Source organism: Chroicocephalus ridibundus, chromosome 1, assembly GCF_963924245.1.
Source record: "Chroicocephalus ridibundus chromosome 1, bChrRid1.1, whole genome shotgun sequence".
In the NCBI taxonomy this organism is placed as follows: domain Eukaryota; kingdom Metazoa; phylum Chordata; class Aves; order Charadriiformes; family Laridae; genus Chroicocephalus; species Chroicocephalus ridibundus.
In genome coordinates this window covers 120,916,751-120,939,751 of record NC_086284.1, presented here as the reverse complement: position 1 = coordinate 120,939,751, position 23,001 = coordinate 120,916,751, and the positions used below count along the sequence as shown (strand labels likewise).

The 23,001-nt window shown below is 37.5% G+C and overlaps 1 protein-coding gene across 3 annotated transcripts in view; it reads left to right on the top strand.

The window, feature by feature from the left end:
* EPHA3 (EPH receptor A3) overlaps positions 1–23,001 on the top strand; it is a 234,489-nt gene that overhangs the window by 67,749 nt on the left and 143,739 nt on the right. For all 3 annotated transcript variants that reach the window (XM_063348961.1, XM_063348952.1, XM_063348969.1), the window contains exon 3: positions 9,281–9,941. In XM_063348961.1, coding sequence (XP_063205031.1) covers positions 9,281–9,941 — 661 coding nt within the window. The remainder of the gene's footprint in view (positions 1–9,280; positions 9,942–23,001) is intronic.

Below are 23,001 nucleotides of genomic sequence, written 5' to 3'. Positions count from 1 at the left end.
TAGAAGTCGATGTCTTATTTCCAATGGAATGAACTTTTCACCAGGAGTGTCTACTTTTAAGCTTGTACTCAGGACTTCTACTGAACTGCAAGCTGTAATTTTTTTCCTTTCGTTAAAAAATTATTAATTTCAAATAAAATTACTCACTGAGGAAAATACTAATTCTAAATGTTATTAGTATAAAATAGAGTGATATCTCAAATGCCTGCTGACTGATGATCTCAGTTCTTGTAGGAGTTGAATGTGTATTATGCAGCTTTAGAATATTTCAGCATTTTTCCAAGTGCTGCATGAAACTCTCATATGCCTAACTTTGAGAACATTTTGACCATTTTGATTTTCTGCTTGTAAATATATATTTTTTTTCTATTAAAACCTTAATAGAAATTCATACTGTCTGTGCTGATCTTAGCAGTTTTAAGTACTATGCTTGGCCTGCATGTAAAGGCATTGCCTTCTTTTTAGCATAATCTCTGGAGAAAATGGAAACTACACAGACATGTATGAACTGAAGTGTGTGTACATACCAGGGAAAGGAAGATCCCATTTAATAGTTTTTGAACTGAGAGTTTCACAGTTTTTAGCAGTTTCACAGAGGAGCAGAGGTCTTCAAAGGCTTAAGTCCTTACAAGACTTATGAAAATAAGCAATAGGAGGAGACAGAGGAAGAAGGGGAAAGATAGAGAGGGCGTTAATGCCCCCAGTGAGAGAGACGTTTTTGCACTCACCTTTTATTAGACATCAGTGTCCATGTTGGAGACCAAGCATGAGACACAGATTTGTAGGAAACTAGGCTTCATTAATTCTGTTGCTCATGGCATGGCTTGTTTGTTTACCTCTTTTTATTGTGATTGCCTGGCAACCAAGGGAGAGGGGGAAAAAAAGCGCAAAGATTATTAGCCAGTTGGTACTCTGTCAGTGAAATGTTGAAAAGTTGCATGCACTGACTATCTGAAATGTGAGATTCCTATCATAATGATCTTTTTGTTTGGGAAGGGAATTGCTTAAATAAATAGCAGAAGGCAAAAAGTGCGCATACATGGGCATGCATACTTTTCTGTCATTGCTCAGTAAGGCGTAATAAAGGTAATTTTTTTTGCTAGCTGAAAAACTGTACTGAATACTAAGAACCAGTAGAGTACAGCAGGGTCAGTTTTCAGTGTTAGAACAAAAAGTGTTTTTCAGGTAGAATTTGAATGGTGGTTCTGTAGAGGCAAATAGTGAAAAACGATTAAACTGACAAAAGAAGATATTTTTAAATTAGTTTAGAAAAAAGCAATTATTCAACTGCTCAGGAAGGGTGGTGCATCCTAGCACATGAAGATGGTTTTGCGAGGTTTCAAAGTAATTTCACTCAGTCACTGTTTTTCTTCTGATGTGTCCTCACTGTATTCCCAGTCTGTGTTCCAGCATGCACAGTGTTTATGTAGTTTAACTTATGTCCCATCTAGCCACTATTAAAATTATTAATTTACATTAAAAGATGGTTGGACATTACCTGAAACGGTGCTCATACCAAAGATGTCCCTGCTTACTGCAGGAGGGTTGGACTAGATAACCTCTAAAGGTCCCTTCCAGCCCAACACATTCTATGATTCTAAATCATACCAAATACATCATTATACCGAATTTCTTAATGGAAAATAAAATTGTGAATAAATATTGTTAGGCTATTGCCTGAGATTGCCAGTTGAGTCTTGGGAAGTTTGCTGCCTGGGTTCCACTGGGGCCTTGAAAAATTATCAAACTCCATTTTTAGTGGGAATTTTATAGTTTAGTCTTTTAGTATAGTCTTTAGGAGTTTTATATTAATGTGACACTAAAAGATAAAATTTACTTTATTGGAATCATGCAGTTGCAGATGTGTTGGGTGGTAAATCACAAAATAGCCTTCAATTTCTTAATGTAAACTTAAGATTTTTGATATGAAGGATAAAAAATCACAAAAACTGAAGTATGCCACAGGAACGTTGAAAGAATTGAGGAGATCACTCATGTCCTAGATTCCCACATAGAGGGGGAACTATTTAGTGAGACTGCTCATGGCATCGTAGGAAATGGCCTACATTCACTTCTGTACATTCCCTTTTGTAAAGAAAACGGAAGAAAAAAAACAAAGTTAGAAGTCCAGCACACTTGGCTGTGTCTGTTCTGGAAAAGAAAATCCTTTCTGTCCCAACTTTGCCAGTCCATATAATCGGAGCATATGAGTTAAACCCTTTTGCTGGGGATCTCAGAGATTTTTCTATACCACTGAAAGCGCTCTCTTGTTTCCTGCCATCAGCAGTATCCAAAGAAGGTTTAAAAAAATGAAAAGCAAACAAAAGAACACTTTCTAAAAGCCAAATTACATGCTGGGGAGGGAGTGCTTCTCCTGGATATGTTTCAAAAGTGTTGAAGGTGCCTGAAGGTGTTAGAGTAATGTGACATAAGTACTGTGTAATAATGTGAATTCAGAAATGGTGGTCACACCTCTGCTTCTTCCCTGTTGACAAGAGCAACAAATCCAGCACCCAAAGCCTCATATCACAGCCTCAGATTTCCAGTTCCCCAATCATGCTGTCATAAAATCCCTGACATAATTTTATAAACCTCTTTCTTAAAAAAAATTGGATTTACCATCCCTATTGTACTGCTTGGAAGATGGTCGTTTTGCTTCATTCCTCCACTATTTAGAAACCGGCTACTAATTTCCAGTATAAACATAGCCGGGACTGATAAATATCCATTTGTTCTGCAGCTGTACGGTACTGAAAGGAAGAAAGGTGTCCCAGTTGGGACACCTTTGAAGTGTACTGCCCCATGGACTAGATTTACCCAAGTAATTGCATGTGAGAATTGGATTTGGGTCCCACCATTGTTGATTAATACAGTATAAATACAGATTTTTCATACAGTTGTTCTGTCAGCATCTCAACAGATTTTCTTTAAGTTCTCAGCCTAACTCCCACCATTGCCCTTCCTGCTTAATGGAAGTTGGGTGGAATGGAATACTTCACAACGCCAGTTCCTTCCTTCATGGCTCAGGTAACCTTCTCTAGGTCTTTCCTAACTTCTGGGAAAGTGCCTGTGCCCATATTCTCTGCAGTATTTCTCAGCTGTCACTGCTGTGTAGTTTTTCCGTCTCTTTGTGACAGCTTCTCCTTCATCTTTCTACGTATTGTTCTGATACCTTCTGGCTTATCTTTTCCATCTATCTGGAGGATGAAAGCCTAAACTGTTCATACTTTCTCTTAGTAAAGCCTCAACAGGATGAAATTTTGTATGGGTAAATGCAGTATTCTCAGAAATAGATTTTTTTTTTTTTTTTGAGTTCCACGTGGGCTTCCATGGTAACTAAGTTTGAGAGGCCACACTTTCTTTCTGGATGCTTTCTTGTTGCCTGCATTACATTTTTGTTCCTGCAGAAATACTAGTGGTTGCATGGTTGCATGAGAGTTGATTCAATAGAAATTAGCCCCCCACCCCATTCTACTTTTCCATGGGATGGGAGTAGTTCTGGGAAGCTGATGGTGGGAAGAAGGTAAACTGAGACTACAACAGACTGGACTCAATGCATGAGGTGAAAAGAAGCATGCCCCTTTCTGTCATCTGGTTGCACTGTATAGAGTAAATGTCTGCCTTACATCTGAAGTTTTCTTTCAGTATGTCTCATATCTCTTTTGTGTTATTCTCTTTGCGTTATTCATTGTCTCATTTCCATTTTGGCTGATTTCCTCTTAATGATATTTCAGTATCCTATTATTTATTATAGCTAGCTGCCTTTTGACCTGTTCAAGCCCTAGCTATCCAGGTTCCTGCTTACTTACAATGCTGTCCTTTTCTTTCTGTACCCTAAGACACAAAGACTCCTTTTAATTATAACATAGTCACTCTGGACTCTTTATTGTAGCTGATTTACCCCCTACTTCCAAGCAGATCAGAATTTTCTTTGTGTTTAAAATACCTTAGATACTTTTTGCTTCTAATTCTTTCATCTCTCTGCGTCTCTTCTGTTTCCTACAGTAAGGACGCCTTTTCTGTAGCTTTTGTGGTAAGGAAGATCTATGTCTTCTATTATAAGGAATATCTTAGGTTTTTTTCCAGTCTGCTTTTCTCTAAGATTGGAAAATAACCTTTATCCCCTACTTATTACTGTTTAGTTATCTCTTCTTTTACTTTTAAACTCCTACCTTGTTGTTCTGTTATTGCAGCTAGCTGTTCGGGAATATAGGTCAGAATGATGCCTGTACAAAGTAAAACTGCACTGAATATTGTGATACTGGATAGGCTATGTGGCGGCGCCGCACAGGAGGTTTGCTTCGTATTGCCGCTTCGCCTCTTAATAGCCAGCATGTTTTTGTGACAATACCTCTCTATAAAGCTAAAGTATACATTCTCAACTGCTAAAGGTTTGTTTGCTTATTGATTTTTATCTTCTATATAATGATAATAGATTTTTAGTGCTGAAAAGAAATGCTGTGAGAGGCACAGTCTTGTTTGGGTAGTATCTGATACTTTGTTCTAAAAGCACCAGAGCTTTTAGAACAAAGTGCAGCATAAGGGGAAGGTGGTGTTACAGGAGCAGCATTGGGAAAAGAATAAGAGATGCTAAACCAACGTGATTTTGCATTAAAAAGGACATGTGTATTCTCCTCGATCTGAAGTGGGCATGAGTTTAGCATTTTGCAGCAGTAAAACAATATGGAACTTTTTGATTATGTGTGTTCAGAACAGGTTTGTGCTGAGAGGTCCTTACAAATGATACCTCAAAAGACCTTGATGGGCTTGAGAGTTGGACCTGTGCAAACCTCGTGAAGTTCAACAAGGCCAAGTGCAATGTCCTGCACGTGGGTTGGGGCGGTCCCAAGCACAAATACGGGCTGGGCCAAGAATGGACTGAGAGCAGCCCTGAGGAGAAGGACTTGGTGTGGGTTGATGAGAAGCTCAACATGAGCCAGCAAAGTGCGCTCACAGCCCAGAAAGCCAACCGCATCCTGGGCTGCACCAAAAGAAGTGTGGCCAGCAGGTTGAGGGAGGTGATTCTGCCCCTCTACTCCGCTCTGCTGAGACCCTACCTGGAGTATTGTGTCCATCTCTGGGGCCCCCAACGTAAGAAGGATATGGACCTGTTGGAGCAAGTCCAGAGGGGGCCAATGAAGATGATCAGAGCACCTCTCCTATGAAGACAGGCTGAGACAGTAGGGGTTATTCAACCTGGAGAAGAGAAGGCTCCAGGGAGAGACCTTATAGCAGCCTTCCAGTACCTAAAGGGGGCCCACAAGAAAGATAGGGAAGGACTCTCTTATCAGGGAGTGTAGTAGTAGGACAAGGGATAGCAGTTTTAAACTGAGAGAGATACAGATTTAGCGTAGATATTAGGAAGAAACTCTTTATTGTAAGGGTGGTGAGGCACTGGAACGGGTTGCCCAGAGAAGCTGTGGATGCCCCATCCCTGGAAGCGTTCAAGGCCAGGCTGGATGGGGCTTTGAGCAGCCTGGTCTAGTGGGAGGTGTCCTTGCCCATGGCAGGGGGGTTGGAACTAGATGATATTTAAGGTCCCTTCCAACTCTATTCCATCCCTGGAATAAGAATCTCTCTCTCTCTTGGTTTGTTGCTTTTGTTTGTTTGTTTGTTTAGTTGGTTGGTTTGTGGTTTTGTTTGTTTTTTTTTTTTTTCTCCCCCTAAAGAAGGTAATCTTGTAACTAATGTAACTTTACAGAGCAAGTTGAACACATGAATTACAAGTACAGAAATAAAACAACTACAAACATAGGTGTTTGAGAAACCCCAATAGAAAAAACTCATGGGTCACAAAAGGGAAATTGTCTTGATGTTCTTGATAATTGGTTTAGAATTAAGATCACTTGAGGATGGCAATATGATAGCTTACTAGGAAAAATTGCAGTGTATGAGCAATGCAAACATACTGCTTATTTTTTATTTTTATCATAAGAATTATTGAAGTCACAAATCGACTTGAATCTTGTACATGTTCTGATTTGGACACTCTTCCTGTGGTTTCAGTGACTTATTTCACCTTAACTGTTTCTAATGCAATAGCTGCAATCTCCCATAGTTTTGTAACAGTTAAAGTATTTTTGTCAAGTCAGCACCCAGTGTGAAATTGGTGCTTCCATTCAGCAATGCTTCAGCGTTAAATGATAGATTTAAATTTTGTTGTTTGTGTAAGAGGACTGACATGGACTACAGTTGTTTCGAAGCAATTTGGTCTTCATTGCAAATTAATGAAATGATAACTGCACATTGCAACTTCTAGGTGAAGAACATAGTAGTGGTGCCACCTTTATTGTGCATTCATACATCTGCATTTAACTGTCTGTGTAAGCATGTTGGACAAGAAACGTCTGAAAAAAAAATTGCAATGAGATTTGTTCAGAAAAATAACATCTGCTGTGGAGATGTTTTAAATTCTGCAAGTTCCTGGTTTTGTTTCTGTCTCCCACTGGACATGTAAAATATGTTGAACTGATTAGAAATTATATGGAAGAGATAATAAGAATTTCACTTAGGAGTCAGTGTGAGCTTCTTTAAATGTCCATAAAATTATGTTTCATTATATAATCTTATCTAGTTTCATCCAGTTGTTGTAACTGAATTTTTATGTGTCCAGGTAAGACCTGTAGTTAAAAGGTACATCCAGCTTCATGGGAGGCAATTATGGTATCTGAATGTTTTTTTGCCACAGGATTAGATTATTGGTTCAGGGGCTGTATTTGTACAAGGACATCTGTTAGAGGAGGGTCCTCCACTCAGTTTTGGGAACTTGGCAAAGGCTCTGAGACAGGGTTCAGCTGCTTCTTATGCAGGCAAGAGCTTGTCCTTGTATGATGGGCTGCCATGTGGCACCCGACTCCCAAATGGCCATAAGCTCCAGTGTAGTAACTTTGACTCAGAAAGTCCCTGTACTGCTAGCTCGCTTTGACGATGTAGCATGTTATGGCTTGCCGCAGCATTTCAGCTGCTGAATGCACATCCAAGACTGTGTTTTTAACTCTGTTGAACTAGTCAGGAAGAGATAAAACTTGTGTATAGTCAGATCTGTAAAGTGAACTAAAATAAACTTTGTTTCAATTAAAGGAAGAGTATTTATACTGCGTTTATCTACTGGTTTAGTAACATTATTTAAAATCACATCTTCAGTGATGCGTGGACAATTTCATTGTGCAGACCAGCCCTTAGTCATAGCAAACTTCCTTAAGTCAGTGAGTTGGGACTGAGAACTCTCAGATGTTACTCTGGTATGGGCGCTTTTTTTCCCCTTTCTTTCTTTCATTGTGTGTGTGTGATGCATGTCTTGTAAAATCAGGAAAATGTAAAGACAGTTAACACTTATACTTCGGTTTCTGTGTTGGTGGAGCGGGTGTAGTACCTTCCTAATGTTTGCTCTGCAGTACACTAGGATCCTTCAACAAAAGGTGCTTATGTACAGTTAATAATTGTTAGACTGAGATCTTAAATGTAGCAGAGATGTGACTTGATTTTTGAGGGAAGATGTTTTGCTGGTTGGAGTTCTTATTTGTCATCATCCCCCAAGAGTGGCAGTGATTTCTCCCAACGTACTTAATTCTGTCGACTTCACATCTCCAGTTTTTGTACCATGCAGCAGCTCTTTTTGAAGCTCTGCTGCTCCCCAGCTGCACTGCATCTGGTTGTGTGGGGCAGCATTTGTGTGTTTTGCAGAGGGTGTGGGTGACAGTGAAGCAGAGACTTCTGTAGCTGCTGTGCTACCATGTGCTCTCTTAGTATGTGCGTCATTGTCATGATAGGAGTTTACCTCTTTTATTTGTGTAATTAAAGTTTGAAGCATAGAACAGAAGATGGTAAGGCTCAGGGGGATCTTACCAGTGTGTGTAAATGCCTGATGGCAGGATATAGAGAACATGAAGCCAGACTCTTCTCTCTGGTGCCCAGTGAAAGACCAAGAGTCAATGGATACAAACGGAAATACAGGGAATTGCATTTAAACATAAGGACAGACCTTTTTACTCTGAGTACAATCAAACACTGGTACGGGCTGCCCAGAGGGGCTGTTAAGTCTCCATTCATGGAAAAATTCAAAAGCCTGGCTGGACAGGATCTTGAGCAACCTGCTCTGCTGACCCTGCATGAGCAGCGGGTTGGCCTTAGAAGACCTGGAAGGGTTTTAATTCTAACACTTTAGTTTTAATTCTAGCACTTTAGTGGTAAGGCTCTTCATTTTGTATTTTAAGACTCAGAATATAGAGCAGCTGTGGTTTTCGTGTGGGTAAAAGCTGAGGAATTATGACCTTAAAAAAAAAATAAATTAGTCCTAGTCATCCATTCAGGGAGAAAGCAGAGAAAGATGCATCTTAAGTCACTTAGTTGTGTATGGTAAATGACTAACAGTAATTATTTACTTCAAGTACCCCTGTAGGATTTCTTTTTTCCTATAATTGTTAAATAATCCTCTCTGCTAAGTGTGACTTCAGAAATCAGGTAGTACTGGTACCTGAATAATTCACAAATAGGAAACCCACTCCTTCCCTGTCTGGGTCAAGTAAGTTTGTCAGCTGATGACTGATGTAAAAACAAATGATCACTATGTATTCTCCAAAAAACATTTTAGCATCATAGCCTATATAGTTCTGTAGAAGAATTCAGTAATCAACATACTTATCGTAAGTTGGCGGTAATTTTTAATAACGCTGAAAACTGGGCTAAGGTTGACTGTTTGTCCGGAGGACGTGTATCCCAAGCAAAATCAATTGTCATGCTTTGAATAAATTTAAAACCGTAACATTTTATCGTGATTATATGGAATTTCAGTGGGAGCCATTGGCTTTTGTTTGGTAAGTTTTTAAATGTTGTTTAATCTTTGAAATACCAATTGATTCTAATAGTGAAAATGTGATGTTGTCCTAGTGAAACTCTTCTGTTTGAGGTGAATGGGGTTGTAGGAAAGACTTGTTGGGATCATGATCGAAAGGACAGCACTGCATATAGTTTTAAGAAATCACAGGGTTTAAATAATGCAAAACAACTGTAGCATCTCTTTCACGCCACCTTAAAATAACTGGGGAAAAACTGACTTCTAATGGTGAATTCTGTGTTCACTTAAGATGTTTATTATATTTTTTAATAGGAAAAAAGTAAGTGCAAGTTCAGCCAGACTTTGTTGTCTATTTTAATGATGTCCAAGCAAACTGATTTTTGCTTTTTCACAGCTTTTGTCTCTAAATGTGATTTTTATTGGTATAATCATGAATCATAAAATATTTCCTTTTTCTTTTTCCTTTTTCTTTTTTTTTTTCCCCAGTGGGAAGAGATTAGTGGTGTTGATGAGCATTATACTCCAATCAGAACTTACCAAGTATGCAACGTTATGGATCATAGTCAAAACAATTGGCTGCGAACAAACTGGATTCCACGCAATTCAGCTCAGAAGATATATGTGGAGCTCAAGTTTACCTTGAGGGACTGTAATAGTATCCCTCTAGTTCTGGGCACTTGCAAAGAGACCTTCAATCTGTATTATATGGAGTCTGATGATGACCATTTGGTAAAGTTCAGAGAGCATCAGTTTACAAAGATTGACACCATTGCAGCTGATGAGAGCTTCACTCAAATGGATCTTGGGGACCGAATTCTCAAGCTGAATACAGAAGTCCGCGAGGTGGGACCTGTCAGCAGGAAAGGCTTTTACTTGGCTTTTCAAGATGTAGGTGCGTGTGTTGCCTTAGTCTCGGTGCGAGTGTACTTCAAAAAGTGCCCTTTCACTGTCAAGAACCTCGCCATGTTTCCAGATACGGTACCCATGGACTCCCAGTCACTGGTGGAGGTGCGGGGTTCTTGTGTCAATCATTCCAAGGAGGAAGAGCCACCCAAGATGTATTGCAGTACAGAAGGAGAATGGCTAGTGCCCATAGGGAAGTGCTTGTGTAATGCTGGCTATGAAGAAAGAGGCTTTGCGTGCCAAGGTAACAATGCCCTCCATGTTCATAGTTCAATTACTAACAGGGGCTTCACTTTATGTCCCTACTCTGTGTATTGGATCCTGTTAATTTTCTCCAAATTCTTGGGAGAAATAAATTAGTTCATGAAATCACCATGAAAATGGGGTTTGTTTAGTCTGTGTAAATAATGTAAGTTGCTAAAAATATTTAATAAGGGTCAACAATTGATTTTTAGTTAATACAATATGTAGCAAATCTAGTCTCTCTTACCACTCTTGGACTTCCTTTCAGTAGATTATAGTTTTCTCAAATGCATTGTTTGTGTCAAAATATTTGAATTTTTTTGTGTGATTTTTTTAAACTTCGTGGCTTGATGTATAATATTTGCTACTGAGCTGTGTTGATTAATTGGGATTGGTCAGAAAAAAAACAGGTAACGTTGTTTCAGGTAGCATAGTTCCTAAGTGCAGATACATTTGAAAAATTAATACTTGAACTTCAAAATTTCATTTTCATGAATATTCATGTATTTAACTCAAAAGAATTTTCTCCATACTTTTGGTTTCTGCAAACTGTGGTTATGTGAATGCTCCCAAGAACAAGACTACACCAGGGATTTTGAGTTTTTACAGAAATGATCTTTTAAACATTAGAGAAATGCATATTATGTTTACCTAGTTTCAGTGTCAACCAAAGTGATGTTGGTCCACATTTTGCTTTTTACAAAAGTACGATTTGAAGGTTTTTGCTAATTGAATCTTAAACCTCTTTTCACAGAGTGCCTTAAAGGGTGCTGGCTGTGGCAAAGGGTCTTCCATTAAATAATTAACTAAAAGTTAAACAGTAATATCTAGAAATATAATGGATGGAAGGAGTAGTAGCTGAGATATGGGGGGGGTGTATGTATGTTTGTGTACGTGTGCATATGCATGCATCCATAAGAACAGAATTTTAAAGTATTCTGAACGTGGTTGAGAGAGCACCTGTTCCTTTTTCATTGGTCCTACAGCAATCTTTATGTCAAACAGGCAAGTCTGGGGAAGCTACTAGAAGCTCACCAAACCAGAACCCACCAAACCATAGCCAGGTCGTTGTGAAAACTGTTGCTCAAATTAAGGTGACGTTTTCTCAGAAATTGCCAGGGAGGTGTGGGAGGAAAGGAGTAAGAGTGCGTTTTATTTCGTTTGGTTTTGCTTTTAAGTGTATTTTGAATTGTTTTTTCCCCTCAAAATGAATAAACTGGGGAGCTGGGTCTTTTGAGTATGCTTTTTGGCTTACTCTGCATGCTTGATATTATGAAGAACAAGTTAAACTCTTCTGTTAAGAGCTGAATCCAGAAGAGGATATTTTATTATCCATAAATGCTTTATAGCTCCTCCCATAGCTACACTTAAAAATGCTAAAATGTTAGCAGTACCATTTAGCCACTGTATGTAGTCTTGCTTACTGTAGAGCTTGTGTACTTGTAGATGGTTGAAAGGTGTTGGTTTAGAATTTGTTACACATAAGCACAAAAAGACAATCACTCCAGAAAGTATCAGACTACAATTAAGCAAAAGTTGAGCTAAATAAAGTAAAATAAAATAAATTGTTTCTTTTAAAAACCAGTTCTCAGATATTTGGGGTAGGCAAGGCAGCTCCTATTGAGTGAGTTCACATCCATGTGTAAGTATATCTACATGATTTGGAAGGCATAAAATCAGGCCGTAGGACTACTCCCTTTTTCTTTCTTTTTCCTTCTCCCCCCCAACCTTTTTTTTTTTTTTTTTTCTTTTACTCCCTCACCAACTGTTGATCAAGGGAGTGATATATGATGAAACCATTAACAATAGTGACAGGTCATTCTGGTTTATTCTGGTTTAACATACAATGTTCTACTAACTTTTATGGGAAGTCATATTTATCAAATATTTTCAGTGTGGTGTGATTGAAGTGGCACTCTAAAAGCAGTCAGTAATTCAAAACCTCCCATTTGTCAGCATTGGTAACGCAGCAGGAGTTGAAAAGCTCGAAAAAAGAGTTCAGTTTTGACCTCAGGCTCAAGGCTGCTCCTGCACCTTTCCTGTTCTTTTTCTTCTCTCCTTCACTTGCTCCTTCTTTCAGGGTGTTGGGATTTTAGTTTTTTTAGGGTTTTTGTCAACAAAAGAATAGTAGAGACAGAATTGGTGTTAAAAGCATGGACTGGAATGAAGTCGTAATTTAGGAAAAAAAATGTTTCATCTGAAGTTTGAAAGAGTAATAAGTAATACAAATTCTTGTCTTCACAGTAGTTGGAAGCATTCAACAACTTACTGTCTGTCAGTATGTGATCCCTTCAGACTGTTTCTAATTTTGTTTGTTTCCATAATGCTGTTTTCAGAAACAGTATCATTTTGCATTAGCAGGAGATTATCGCTACTGATTAAAATGAAGGACCTTAATGGTATATGATCAGCCTATTTAAGTTTCATTCAGAACAGCTTTTCTTGGTACATTGAAGAATATTAAGGCGTAATGATGCCCTCAAATAGCAGAAATTGTACCATTTTACATGACTGCTTCCTTTTCTGGGCATACCCAGGAAAAGACAACATAAGGCTCAAGCCTTTTTTTTGTTATTGGTGTATATATATACACATATATAAACATATATGTTTTTATAACAAATTTGCCTTTAAGCTCTGAAAGGCTAAGATTGGACTGTTGTCTTTAGTTAGAATACTGGTTCTTGTTGGAAAGACTGTTGTTCTATTCTGCGTCCTACCAACTAATAAGCATTTTACACATATGATACATACCTGTCATTTAAAGAATCCAAACCAATTTTGCTGTGACCATTTTTGTCCTCATTAGTGTGTGTGTCCATGTGTAGAAATGATTTCTCAAAAGCGAGTTGTATACCTCACCTTGAGGAATTCTGGTCTTTGTGGTATACTTTAGGATAACAGCTTAAGATTTAACACCTCCTCTAGCAAAGACTTTTGCACCTGTTCAGGATTTTGGAGGGAATAGGTTTGCATAAGGTAAGGTAAGATGTGTCCGGGAGCATGTTGGAAAAGCCACTCTTTCATACTTTTTTTCCCCTCCTTAGCTAATACATATATTAACTAAATATGGTGTATATCATCTGCTGTAGACTCTTTGTTATTACATCTTTGTTAGTACTTGCATCATAGTGGTCCTGTCTGTTTAATCTTATTGTAATATTTCATCGTTGTCTTAATGTCATTTTGGCCAAACTACATCTTTATAGCATCTCCTCTCTTAGAATTACTGTGGTTTAATTTGTTTTAATTAGGAAAAAAAACAACTGTCTGGAACTGCACACTGAACATAAAGCTCTCTGATAGTCTCCATGCTATTCCCTAGTTAACAAGGATAACTCATCATCTCCATTTGTTCCCCATCAAACAGCCATAGTAGATCAGATCTGCCTTAATATTCTGACAGTGGCTAATGGCAGGTTCTTAAGGAAAAGTGTAAGAAACTGTATAAAGCAGTGCTTTAATGGCTATACCTTCCAGGTTCTGCCAATCAACTACTGACTTCCTAAGACTTAAGATACATCTTGTAAGAAAATCTATGTATAATAGGAATCAGTGACCTGGCACCTGTTAATTTGTCTATTTTTGACTCATTTATATTTTTAATCTCTGTAAATTTGTATGGTAATCAATGCCATAACTTGTCTTGTGTGAAAAACATATCTTCTTGCTGTGTTTAAGCTTTCAGTTTTAAGTCAGTTGGGTAAGGTTTTCCTCATATAGTGAGAAAATAACTGCTCTTTTTTCAGCTTCCCTGTTAACAATTTTCTAGATCTCTTTCATGTCTAATATCTTATCTCTAATACCTGTTTTCCCAACTCTCTCTCTCGATTAGTGCCTTCTTATTTGGAGGACAGGCTAATTGCTCCATACCTCTACTCATCCTTTTTGACTGTCTCTGTACAACTTTAAAGTAAACAATGTGATTTTTATGAAAAGGGCAATGAAGTTTGTGTGTGCAAATTTTGTTGCAAGTACACCAGGAGATTATGCAATGGCATAGTGTTTGGAGCAACCCAAAGATCAATGAAGGAAAAGGAGCATTCACATCACCTGCCCAGTGAGTGATTTGTATGTGGAGAAGCTAGGCTCAGTTTTGTTTTGAATGCCAGAGAGAGGAAATAGATCTCACGATGTGAAGGTTGGTTATTTAGGGTAATAGTATCAAAATAAATGAGAAAGTGTAGGATAAATGGTAGAAAAAATGTCTTTAGTTCTGTAATAATCTGGAAGTCTCCTTGGAGAAATAATGGAACCTCATTTCAGGAGATGTTTTTTAAAATGCAGTAGCCAGATGATAAAGGAAATTCTCCACTGGAAGGCTTGGACTAATAAACCTATTCCATCCTGAATGTGTCTATTCTGTTGGTTTATTTCATGCACTTCAGAAAGACTAGCTGGACATGGAGAATGATATTTTTCATGATGATATACTTAATTAGAACACATGCAGTGGGCAATTGTTTATCCATGTGGGAGTGTGAGAGAGCTTGGATGCTCTTTTGAATGCTTCCAACAGGTGACCCTTTAGACCAAAATGAAGCTTTGTGGCTCCAGTTGTCAAATGGAAAATTAAATTGGTGGGCTCGAACAGAATGACTTGAAAAGCACAGACATACATTTTCTGCATGCTATCATAGGTATAATTTCTAAATTTTAGTTGCTGGAATTGAGTAAGTCTGAATTGTAAATTTTCTGTGTAATACTATTTAATAAAATTGTAAGTTTTAACCACAAGTGACTGATACATTTTCTATAACAAAGCCAGAAGAAAAAAGAGAATGTAATCCAACAGTCCTTCCTTATGTATATAATTTTTAGCAATTAATCAGGTGGTTGAATGGGAGAAGAGGGAGTAAGGGGTAAAAGAGGCAGAGGTGAAGTTCGCCCACTGTGCCTGGTTATTGCAAAAATGACTTCACAAAATTTCCCCTAACACTAAATTATTCAGTGCTTCAAGTTGTATAGTGAGCATATCCGAAATCATATTTCTCTCTCTGAGTTTATGGAGATATGAAAGGAATGCCATCTGTGGCTGCTAAATCTGAGCCATCGCATACATTGCTTAATTCTTTCAGTAGAACGAATGCTGTACTTGAGATAAAAGTATGGAAAACATCATTAATACTAAGGATGAAAACCATTTCTCTAGATTTCTTTTTTTTTCCTATGCTTTAAATAACTGTTTTGTCTCTGCATAAGTAAATATACTTTTTCCTTTCTTATATCAGTAGATAAAAGATAATTTTACATATAAAGAGAAAAAGGTAGTGTGAGGAACTACTCAAGTTTGTGCAAGTGGAAACAGACGGAAGGCACAAGAGCTTGCTGCAACGGCAAAGGCGATAACGTTTTCTCTTGGAAATAGCCGAGTGGCTTGGATGTGTGGTTACAAAAGTGTGTGGTTTTAACTCTTGCGCTCTGTATAGGGACAATTATGTTTAATAAAATGTAGGAGTGAATCATATGATATATCGTATAATAACAGAACTATTAAGAGCATTTGCTTTTACATGAAATCTGAAAAAGCCAGGGATTCATATTTTTTAAAGCAGAGGTTTGATGTGTATTTTTTTCTTTCGGTTTGAAGTACTGTTTTGATTTTAAAAAGCAAGAGAGATGCTTTTTAAAAGGGACTCTTAATCTTCCAAGCTAGTAAACTAAAATGACAGCAGCTATAAATTATGAATCACTTTATTTGTAAAATATTCATTGTTTTCCTCCGCTTTATATTCTAAACAGAGCACACAATGAAGGATTTACCTGCCTGCTTAGAATTTATTTAACTCTTACAAAAATTATGTCAGAGATATCCAGATGATTTTTCATAGGGGAAGAATTATGCTGCACTGAATACTTCAGAAAGATCACAGCCAACTTTTTATGTAACATTTTCTCACTGTTACAAATTTTGAAAATATTCTATAATTTGTCAGTCATAAACCACAGATTTAAAATACACGTTTTAAAGGCAAAATTTCTTAGGCAGGATCTTACAGTTTGTGAGCACATTTGTCACATGTCCTAAACAAGCAAAAATTAAAAAGAAACAATCTGAAATTACTAGAATATACATTATTTTGATATAACATTATACATATTCTCAAGTTAGAAGAATGTGGGTTTGGTGCTCTAGTTACTTGAGAATAATCTTTACTAAACTTCTTGCGGATTGTGATAGAAATATTTAAACAAAAACATGATTATAAATATTTCTATTCAGTTTTTAATGTTCAATGATTAGGAACATTAAAGAACACCAGTGCTAGTGTTCTTTAAGAAAGCTCTCCTAATACTTCTTTCCAAGTTGTTCAGTGCTACAGTGTCAATATATGACATAATTAGGTAATTCAGAATTGAATTTTTGTATTGGAACCTAGTTGGGAAATGGAAAGGTTCACTCAGAAAATCAAATATTTGCAAAAGTGCCAATGTCTCACAAAATGCAACTTAATCCAGTTGTGCTGTACATTTGTTCAATACAGATCTCTTACCAGTTTAGAGCTGGTGCTTGCTATGCCACATTTTGCATATTTTGGCAATTTCTTCCTTGTCCCCTCACCTGCTTTTCAAGCAGCAAAAAGCACCCCGCCACCCCCAAAACCCAAACAACAAAAAACCCCCGACAAACCTGTCCCAAAGTAGTGGAACATACTGGATATTGATCCAGACTCTTTACGGTTTAGCAAGTATGTGTGAGACATTTGCTTCCTCTTTCTAACACAGAAATTTTTGCCTTAGTTCTCTGACACTTATATGTTCAAGACCACTACTGTTGAATTTTTGTGCAGGATTTTACTGCAAATATCTCTTGGATGTCTATTACAGAGAATCCTAAGGGATCTTGCTGGCATTTCCTTAACCTTTTCATTTTAATGGCTTCGCTTCTTTGCAGGCTTTCAAAAGATTAAAAACTAAATTAATAGTATCATCCTGGGCATGTTTTGCTTGTACTGTCCTTGGTGACTTTCAATATCAGCTTAGCTCAGAGTTGCACAAAGATTGTATTGTCGGTGTGAATTTGTTGAACACACGCTTTTTCCATCGGTTTCTCTGCCACTCCCGCCTGTGTATAGAGCTATTTGACAATCCCTTATTAGTTCCAGAGTGGAACTTATAAAGGCTAACAGGGCTTTGCATTACAACTGACAGCTGGTACTAGACTTTAATAGAGAGCAATTGTAGTGAGAACTGTAAGTTTTGATAATGTTCAATGAAAATGCTCTTAAAGTAAGAACCTTCTTGAAAGATGAGTACAAGACGACAAGAATCTTCTATATGTCTGCTGCTTCTCAGCGTAAAGCACAAGATGTTGTCAAAACATGCTGTTGGCAGACATCTAAATAACCAGTAATTGATATCAGACTTTATTGCAATACTTAGACTGCAGGAGAAGAATCAGACTTGACTGTTTCTTTGGATTACAAACTGAATAACGAGGGTTGCGTTTGTAATGCCTCATTTTCTTTGCATTTGAAATTGCAGTTTTATTCTTGATAGCACAACAGAAACATACTAACTTGGACTTCACACAGTCTTTTTGGGGAGAGAAGATGAGATGTTCGTTGCCTCAAATTTATTTGTAGCTTCAGCTGTAAGTACCTGCCTGCATCGGATGCCCTGACAATTGGTGTAGCTGTTGTGCTAAGGCAGAAACGGACCTAAGCAACGACAAATCCTTCATAGGTCAAGGAGGCAAACTATTTCACTGTCATGAATCCGTGGGTTCAGTGGTTGTCTACTGTAAGGTTAAAATTTGATGTGATAATTTAGAACAGCTGCTCTTTGACAGAAAGATTCACTTTCAACAAGGGAAGAAAAAGCCATATGGTAGAAGTTGACACTGTGCCAAGCCTGAATAACTGCAGAAGTGATACAGGACAGTTCTCTTCAACAACATGGTTGAAGTAATGCATTTTTACTTGCCATTGGTATTTCCAATCTGTACGCTTTTTTGTATCGTACCTTATCCCATGAGACTTCTTTTGTAGTTATTTTTAAATATTATATTTTTATTAATAATGGTGATTAAGTGACAGACAAGGCTTACGGACTTTAAAAATATACAGTTTGTTCGTAACCCTGTCCAGGCCACTCTTTGTGCTGTAAAAACCTATCAAAGTTTCATAGAACGATTGCTTCAAAATTTTCAACCAAAATGACAAGCATTGTTGGAGGGGATGTCTAATACCTGAGTTCATATGCTTTTTAGCAGAGTATTTAGGAATTCACTTAAGTCACAGTGCCTTTATACACATACTTAAATTCTAATAAATTGAGTGTAGTAGCGTGAAACCTAATGAAAGTAGTCGTTTAGTGTGCTCAGCCTAGGCTGTAGTGGTCAGTTTATGTGTAGGAGTAAGGTAGTCATCAGGAGTTCAAAATCCTAGGAAGAATTCATTTGTCCTCCAGTTTGGAGAAACCATTTTTCACAGAAACTAGTTCTACGTGAAAAATACTTAAGACTCTCTTCTCTTTGATTTGGCAGAGATTTTTAATGGAAGGCGAGTAACGGAAGAAATTACTCAGAAGTACCCAGCTCTTATCTCTAAGAAATGCCAGTAAAGAAATGACCAAAACCCTTCCACCAACAGTGTACTTACCTCAAAGAATGCATCTTTATTTGTTCGCCCCCTCTATATGATGAGAATGTGGCACAAAAATGTTGTTTAAGGAAGAAAAAAACTCTTTCATTCTCTTAGAAAAAAAGAAAAAAATCTCTAAGGTGATTATTATAAAACAGTGAAATATGTTGAAATGGTCATCTGCTACCCAGCTGAAGTAGAAAAGACATAACGCTTGGCAAACATATTAAAATCAGATATTAAACTTGTTCTTTGATGTTCTGCAACCTTATACAGAATTCACTCATACACGATTTGACCTAACCTGAACAGTCCCTTAGTCTCTGTAGAGGTAATTCTAAGATTTAGGTATGCATGTATAGAATTGTTTTATTTATAAATGTATTTTGTAGCATTTTTTTAATGTCACATTAATAGTAGGAAGCTGTAGGACACTAAATAAGAATTGCTCCTTTGTTTTCATATTTAATGGCATAATGTAGTCATTATTATTATACAAACAAATACAAGCAAATTATTCAATAGTATGTAGTTCCAGTTTAACAGGGGCATCTTTAGCTGCTGTAATGTTCCTCTTCAGGTTACAAAACAACTTGGATTCTCTAAAGGTCTAACAGGATTTTTTTTTCTTATTTTGGTAATGGGATCCTAATACTGAGATGACAGCTATGGGCAGTTATTTAACAAGCTGCTCTTCAAATCTGTTCTAGGAATTTCCAGGTTGTGCTCTCAAAAGAATAATATGGAAAACTAAAGCAGGGCTGAGGGATTGTGACTTGAAGTGAAGTCAAGGTGTATTAACCATGAATGTGAGATCACTGTTCCAGCTGTAAAACTGGTGTTCATCCTGAAAGAAAAAAAAAAGAAAAAATAGGAGTTGGGTAGGAAGCAGAACATACTAGCAGAAGAAGAAAAAGTTCCAAAATCTCAGTTAATCATGGCTAACGAACCTTCTGTTTCATACATTATTAGACCATTCCTTAAGCTGCCATTTTTATAGTGTATAAACTCTCTGACTTCTCTGACTGTGAAGACAGGGTGTCCAGAGCTTTCACCTCAAGGCGGTACAAGTATGTGTTTGTTTACACAGGGGGCGGAATTAGAAAGACATATAATTGCTAGCTGTTTATGGCATTTAATAAGCAATGATGTACTTGTTTCTCATACTGTGTGAGGGGATGAACTGGCAGTGAAATGAACAGTAAAAGGGAAATCAGCTTCTGTATCTTTTCTCTACCCACACTAACCACAGTAGATGGTGGAAGAAAGAAAGCTAAAGACATTTTTTTAAAAGGGTCAGAAAAGGAAAGAGGACGAGAGGAGAGAGAAGAATGGAGTGAAAAATATACCATGGTAAGTAAATATACCTATGTAATTGTTTCATTGGAGCCTAAATGCTGCAGTTAGTATTCTTTAAAAAAAAAAAAGAAAAAAAAAAAAAGTTAAAAAATAAGAGGCTCTTTGAGAAAAAGAAGGATATTGATTTGAGTTTGGACAGGAGTATGATTTAATAGTGTCTTTACAAGTTTGCTCTGTGCCTAACTGCTAAAAAGATATTCAAGTTTCACTGGGGAAAAATGTGGTGACTGCAGTCTGTGTTTTGGGTATATGGTAGGTCTTTCACGGAATTATTCTGCAAATAATGATAATAAAATTGTAATAATGAGTGTGTCACACTTGAAGATTAAAGCTAATCTGAACTACAGTAAACGGGAACACATCTCCTGTGTTTCAGTGATAACTGTCTAAATGAAGTTGCAGTCTAGCAAAGATTTCTTGTTTTCTCAAGAGCCTTCCCTTCAGAGGAAGGTGGTAGGCAAATGTTCTGATTCTCTTCTGACCAGTACTTTAAGAATGGTTCCTTGATGTTTCTTTACATCGCTGAATTTTCAAGAGATCTGAGTATGTACCTAGCAGTGTCTCAGAAATTACGGAAACGACTTTGAAGCCAAAGGGCTGTATCTTGTCCTGAACTCAGTGGACTGTTTTTTCATGGTACAGCGATTCAAAGAGCCTTCTGTCCTGTGGACTTAGCCCTGCTCTGCCGAGTACTTAATAGAGGGACATGAGATAAAGCACTTGCCAGTGGCCATGTATATATATAGTTTCCCTTTGTAAGTATGATTCAGAGGTGCAGTTTATCATCCCCATCCTTTGGGAACAGCTGCTTCATGGCATGTTGGCAGGCAAACAGCTGCTGTGGCCGGGGAGGAGGTGTATGTGGAGCAGGGCTGTGGCAGGGGAAGGCTTGAGTCCACCCAGTCTCTGTCCTCTGACAAGGAGGATATCGGGTGATGAATCCCCGAGAAGGCTGGAGGAAGAGGGTAGCAGTGGGCTGGGTAGGAGTTAATCCTTGTTCGCCTCCACACTGCAGCCATGCTACTGATCCATTCTAATCCACAGCGAATCTACAATGTGCTCATGATACGAGTCGTGTTAGTTTTCACTCAGTCAGATTTCTAGTTTTACTTCTGATTCACATCTGCAGTGTGATAACAACCTAACCTTTTAATTCTTAATCTCTTCTCTGAACAAGTAGACCCTGCTCTTCCCGCAAAAGTTAAATATTAGTCTTTTAATTGAAAAACACACAAAACCCTCTAAATCCTATGGTAAAAGCAGGTGTTCAGGCACAAGTCTGTTTAGTAGAGAGCTTGTTTAAACATGGATTAAGGGCTTCTTTGGAACAGAGTACATTGTTTTTCTGTGCAATAATTAGTTTCCAGGGCCAGTATGTTTAAATTACCGCCTTAAAACCCAGGCATGCCATCTATCCCAAATTCTCTTATAATTAGGGATTATTTTATAGCCTGTCAGTTATCCATCTGTTGGGAAGCTTCCTTGTCTGTCTTGCAGTCATAGCAGTCAAGCTGTTACCTCACACTTGCATGTTAGCATCAGATCCCCAGATGTGCATCCGCAGATTGCACATCCACCAAGGTGAAACAATGATGCAATCTAAAGGTGTTTTCTTCTTTTTGTATGGCAGGAAATATTCTAATATATTACTCAAGAATGCAGTATAATATATACAATATGTTATATTGCATTCATGAATACATATGTGGTGGTGTAAAAGTAGTTTACCAGATAAAGAAGTCCCAGGTTATAGTTGTCTCAAAAAGATAGCAGAATAAAAAGCATACTGATTTGGTGATTTTTCATAAATTATTTTCTATTTGTAGTCTGTATTATTTTCATACCATGATTTAAAATTTCCACTATTTGGAAGGATTTTTTTTCCACTCTAACATAGTAATTTGGCTTTTGAGTTGTTGCATAGAATCATAGAATCATCATTTATTTTCCTCTGAAGCATTGGTTTGGCCACAGCTAGCAATCATATGTAGCTCAAAGATATTGACGTTCCTCAAGTTGACTTTTCTTAGGGACCTTTGATGCCATGTTCTGTTCCTGCCTTCTACATTAATCTTTTTGCTAGATTTGAGGTTTGAGGGCAGGAAGGGGATTTTTCCCTGGATTGGTTTGGTCAAGTCACATGTGAACATGAGTTTATGTATTCATTGTACTGTGGGATACGTCTGGTTTTGTACGATCATTTGGGAGACTCTATAAAAAATAATTATTATTTGCTATTGCTATGAGCCTAGGACTTCAGAAATACTCTTGACATCTTAGCGATGATGTGTTTTGATATGGTCATGGCTTTTGGTCTTTTATTATGGATTGTAAATCTGATTTGGGGCATTGCAGCTTGTTTTGTGGTGCTTGATGATGTGTTTTGTTGACTTTCTGTGGACTGTTTCTAGGAGTTGAAAATCTGACTGTAGCCAAAGGTTGTTTCAAAAACAAACCAAAGAATAAAACCTATGTTGCTTACTGTCTCTGCAACCAATTTAGAAACACTTGCTCTTTTTGGATAACAGTCATGTCCTGCAGTAATCTGAGGAGGTTCCTAGTTGAAGAGAAAGTATTATTCTTTCCTTCCTTTAGTAATTATGAAGAAGTTTGGAATCAGGCAAACTTGACTGTTACATACTGGAGACTCTTGGATGTAAGCAGAATCATTCACACCAGGTCCCATTAAGAGTTTCCTTTATGTCAAATTGAAAACATGAAAAGGTGTGACGATTGAGATTTTTGTATAGAAATTGAAAAAAAAAGTTTATGAAGACAACCATTGATAGAGGTTGATATGAAAAGTTTTTTAGAGTCCCATTGGAGATTCATCAAGAGCATGTTTGCAAGGCTTTCATAATTTCTAATAAAGCATTTCCTAAAAAAATAAAGGATCGTTCATTCTGAAGGAGTTTACTGAAAATAAAATAGTAAAAATAGCCAGTGGCTCTGTGGCTACTTTTCCCTGAGGAATGGGGACATGTGTGAAGAAGGCAGGAGGAAGGGGTTATGGTGCATGCAGCATGCCTCGCCTTCTGCGTCAGCAGCTATTCATAAAATCAAAGCAATAATTTTTTCTTTGTTGTTGTTGACATAACTTTTTACTTCACCGTCTCA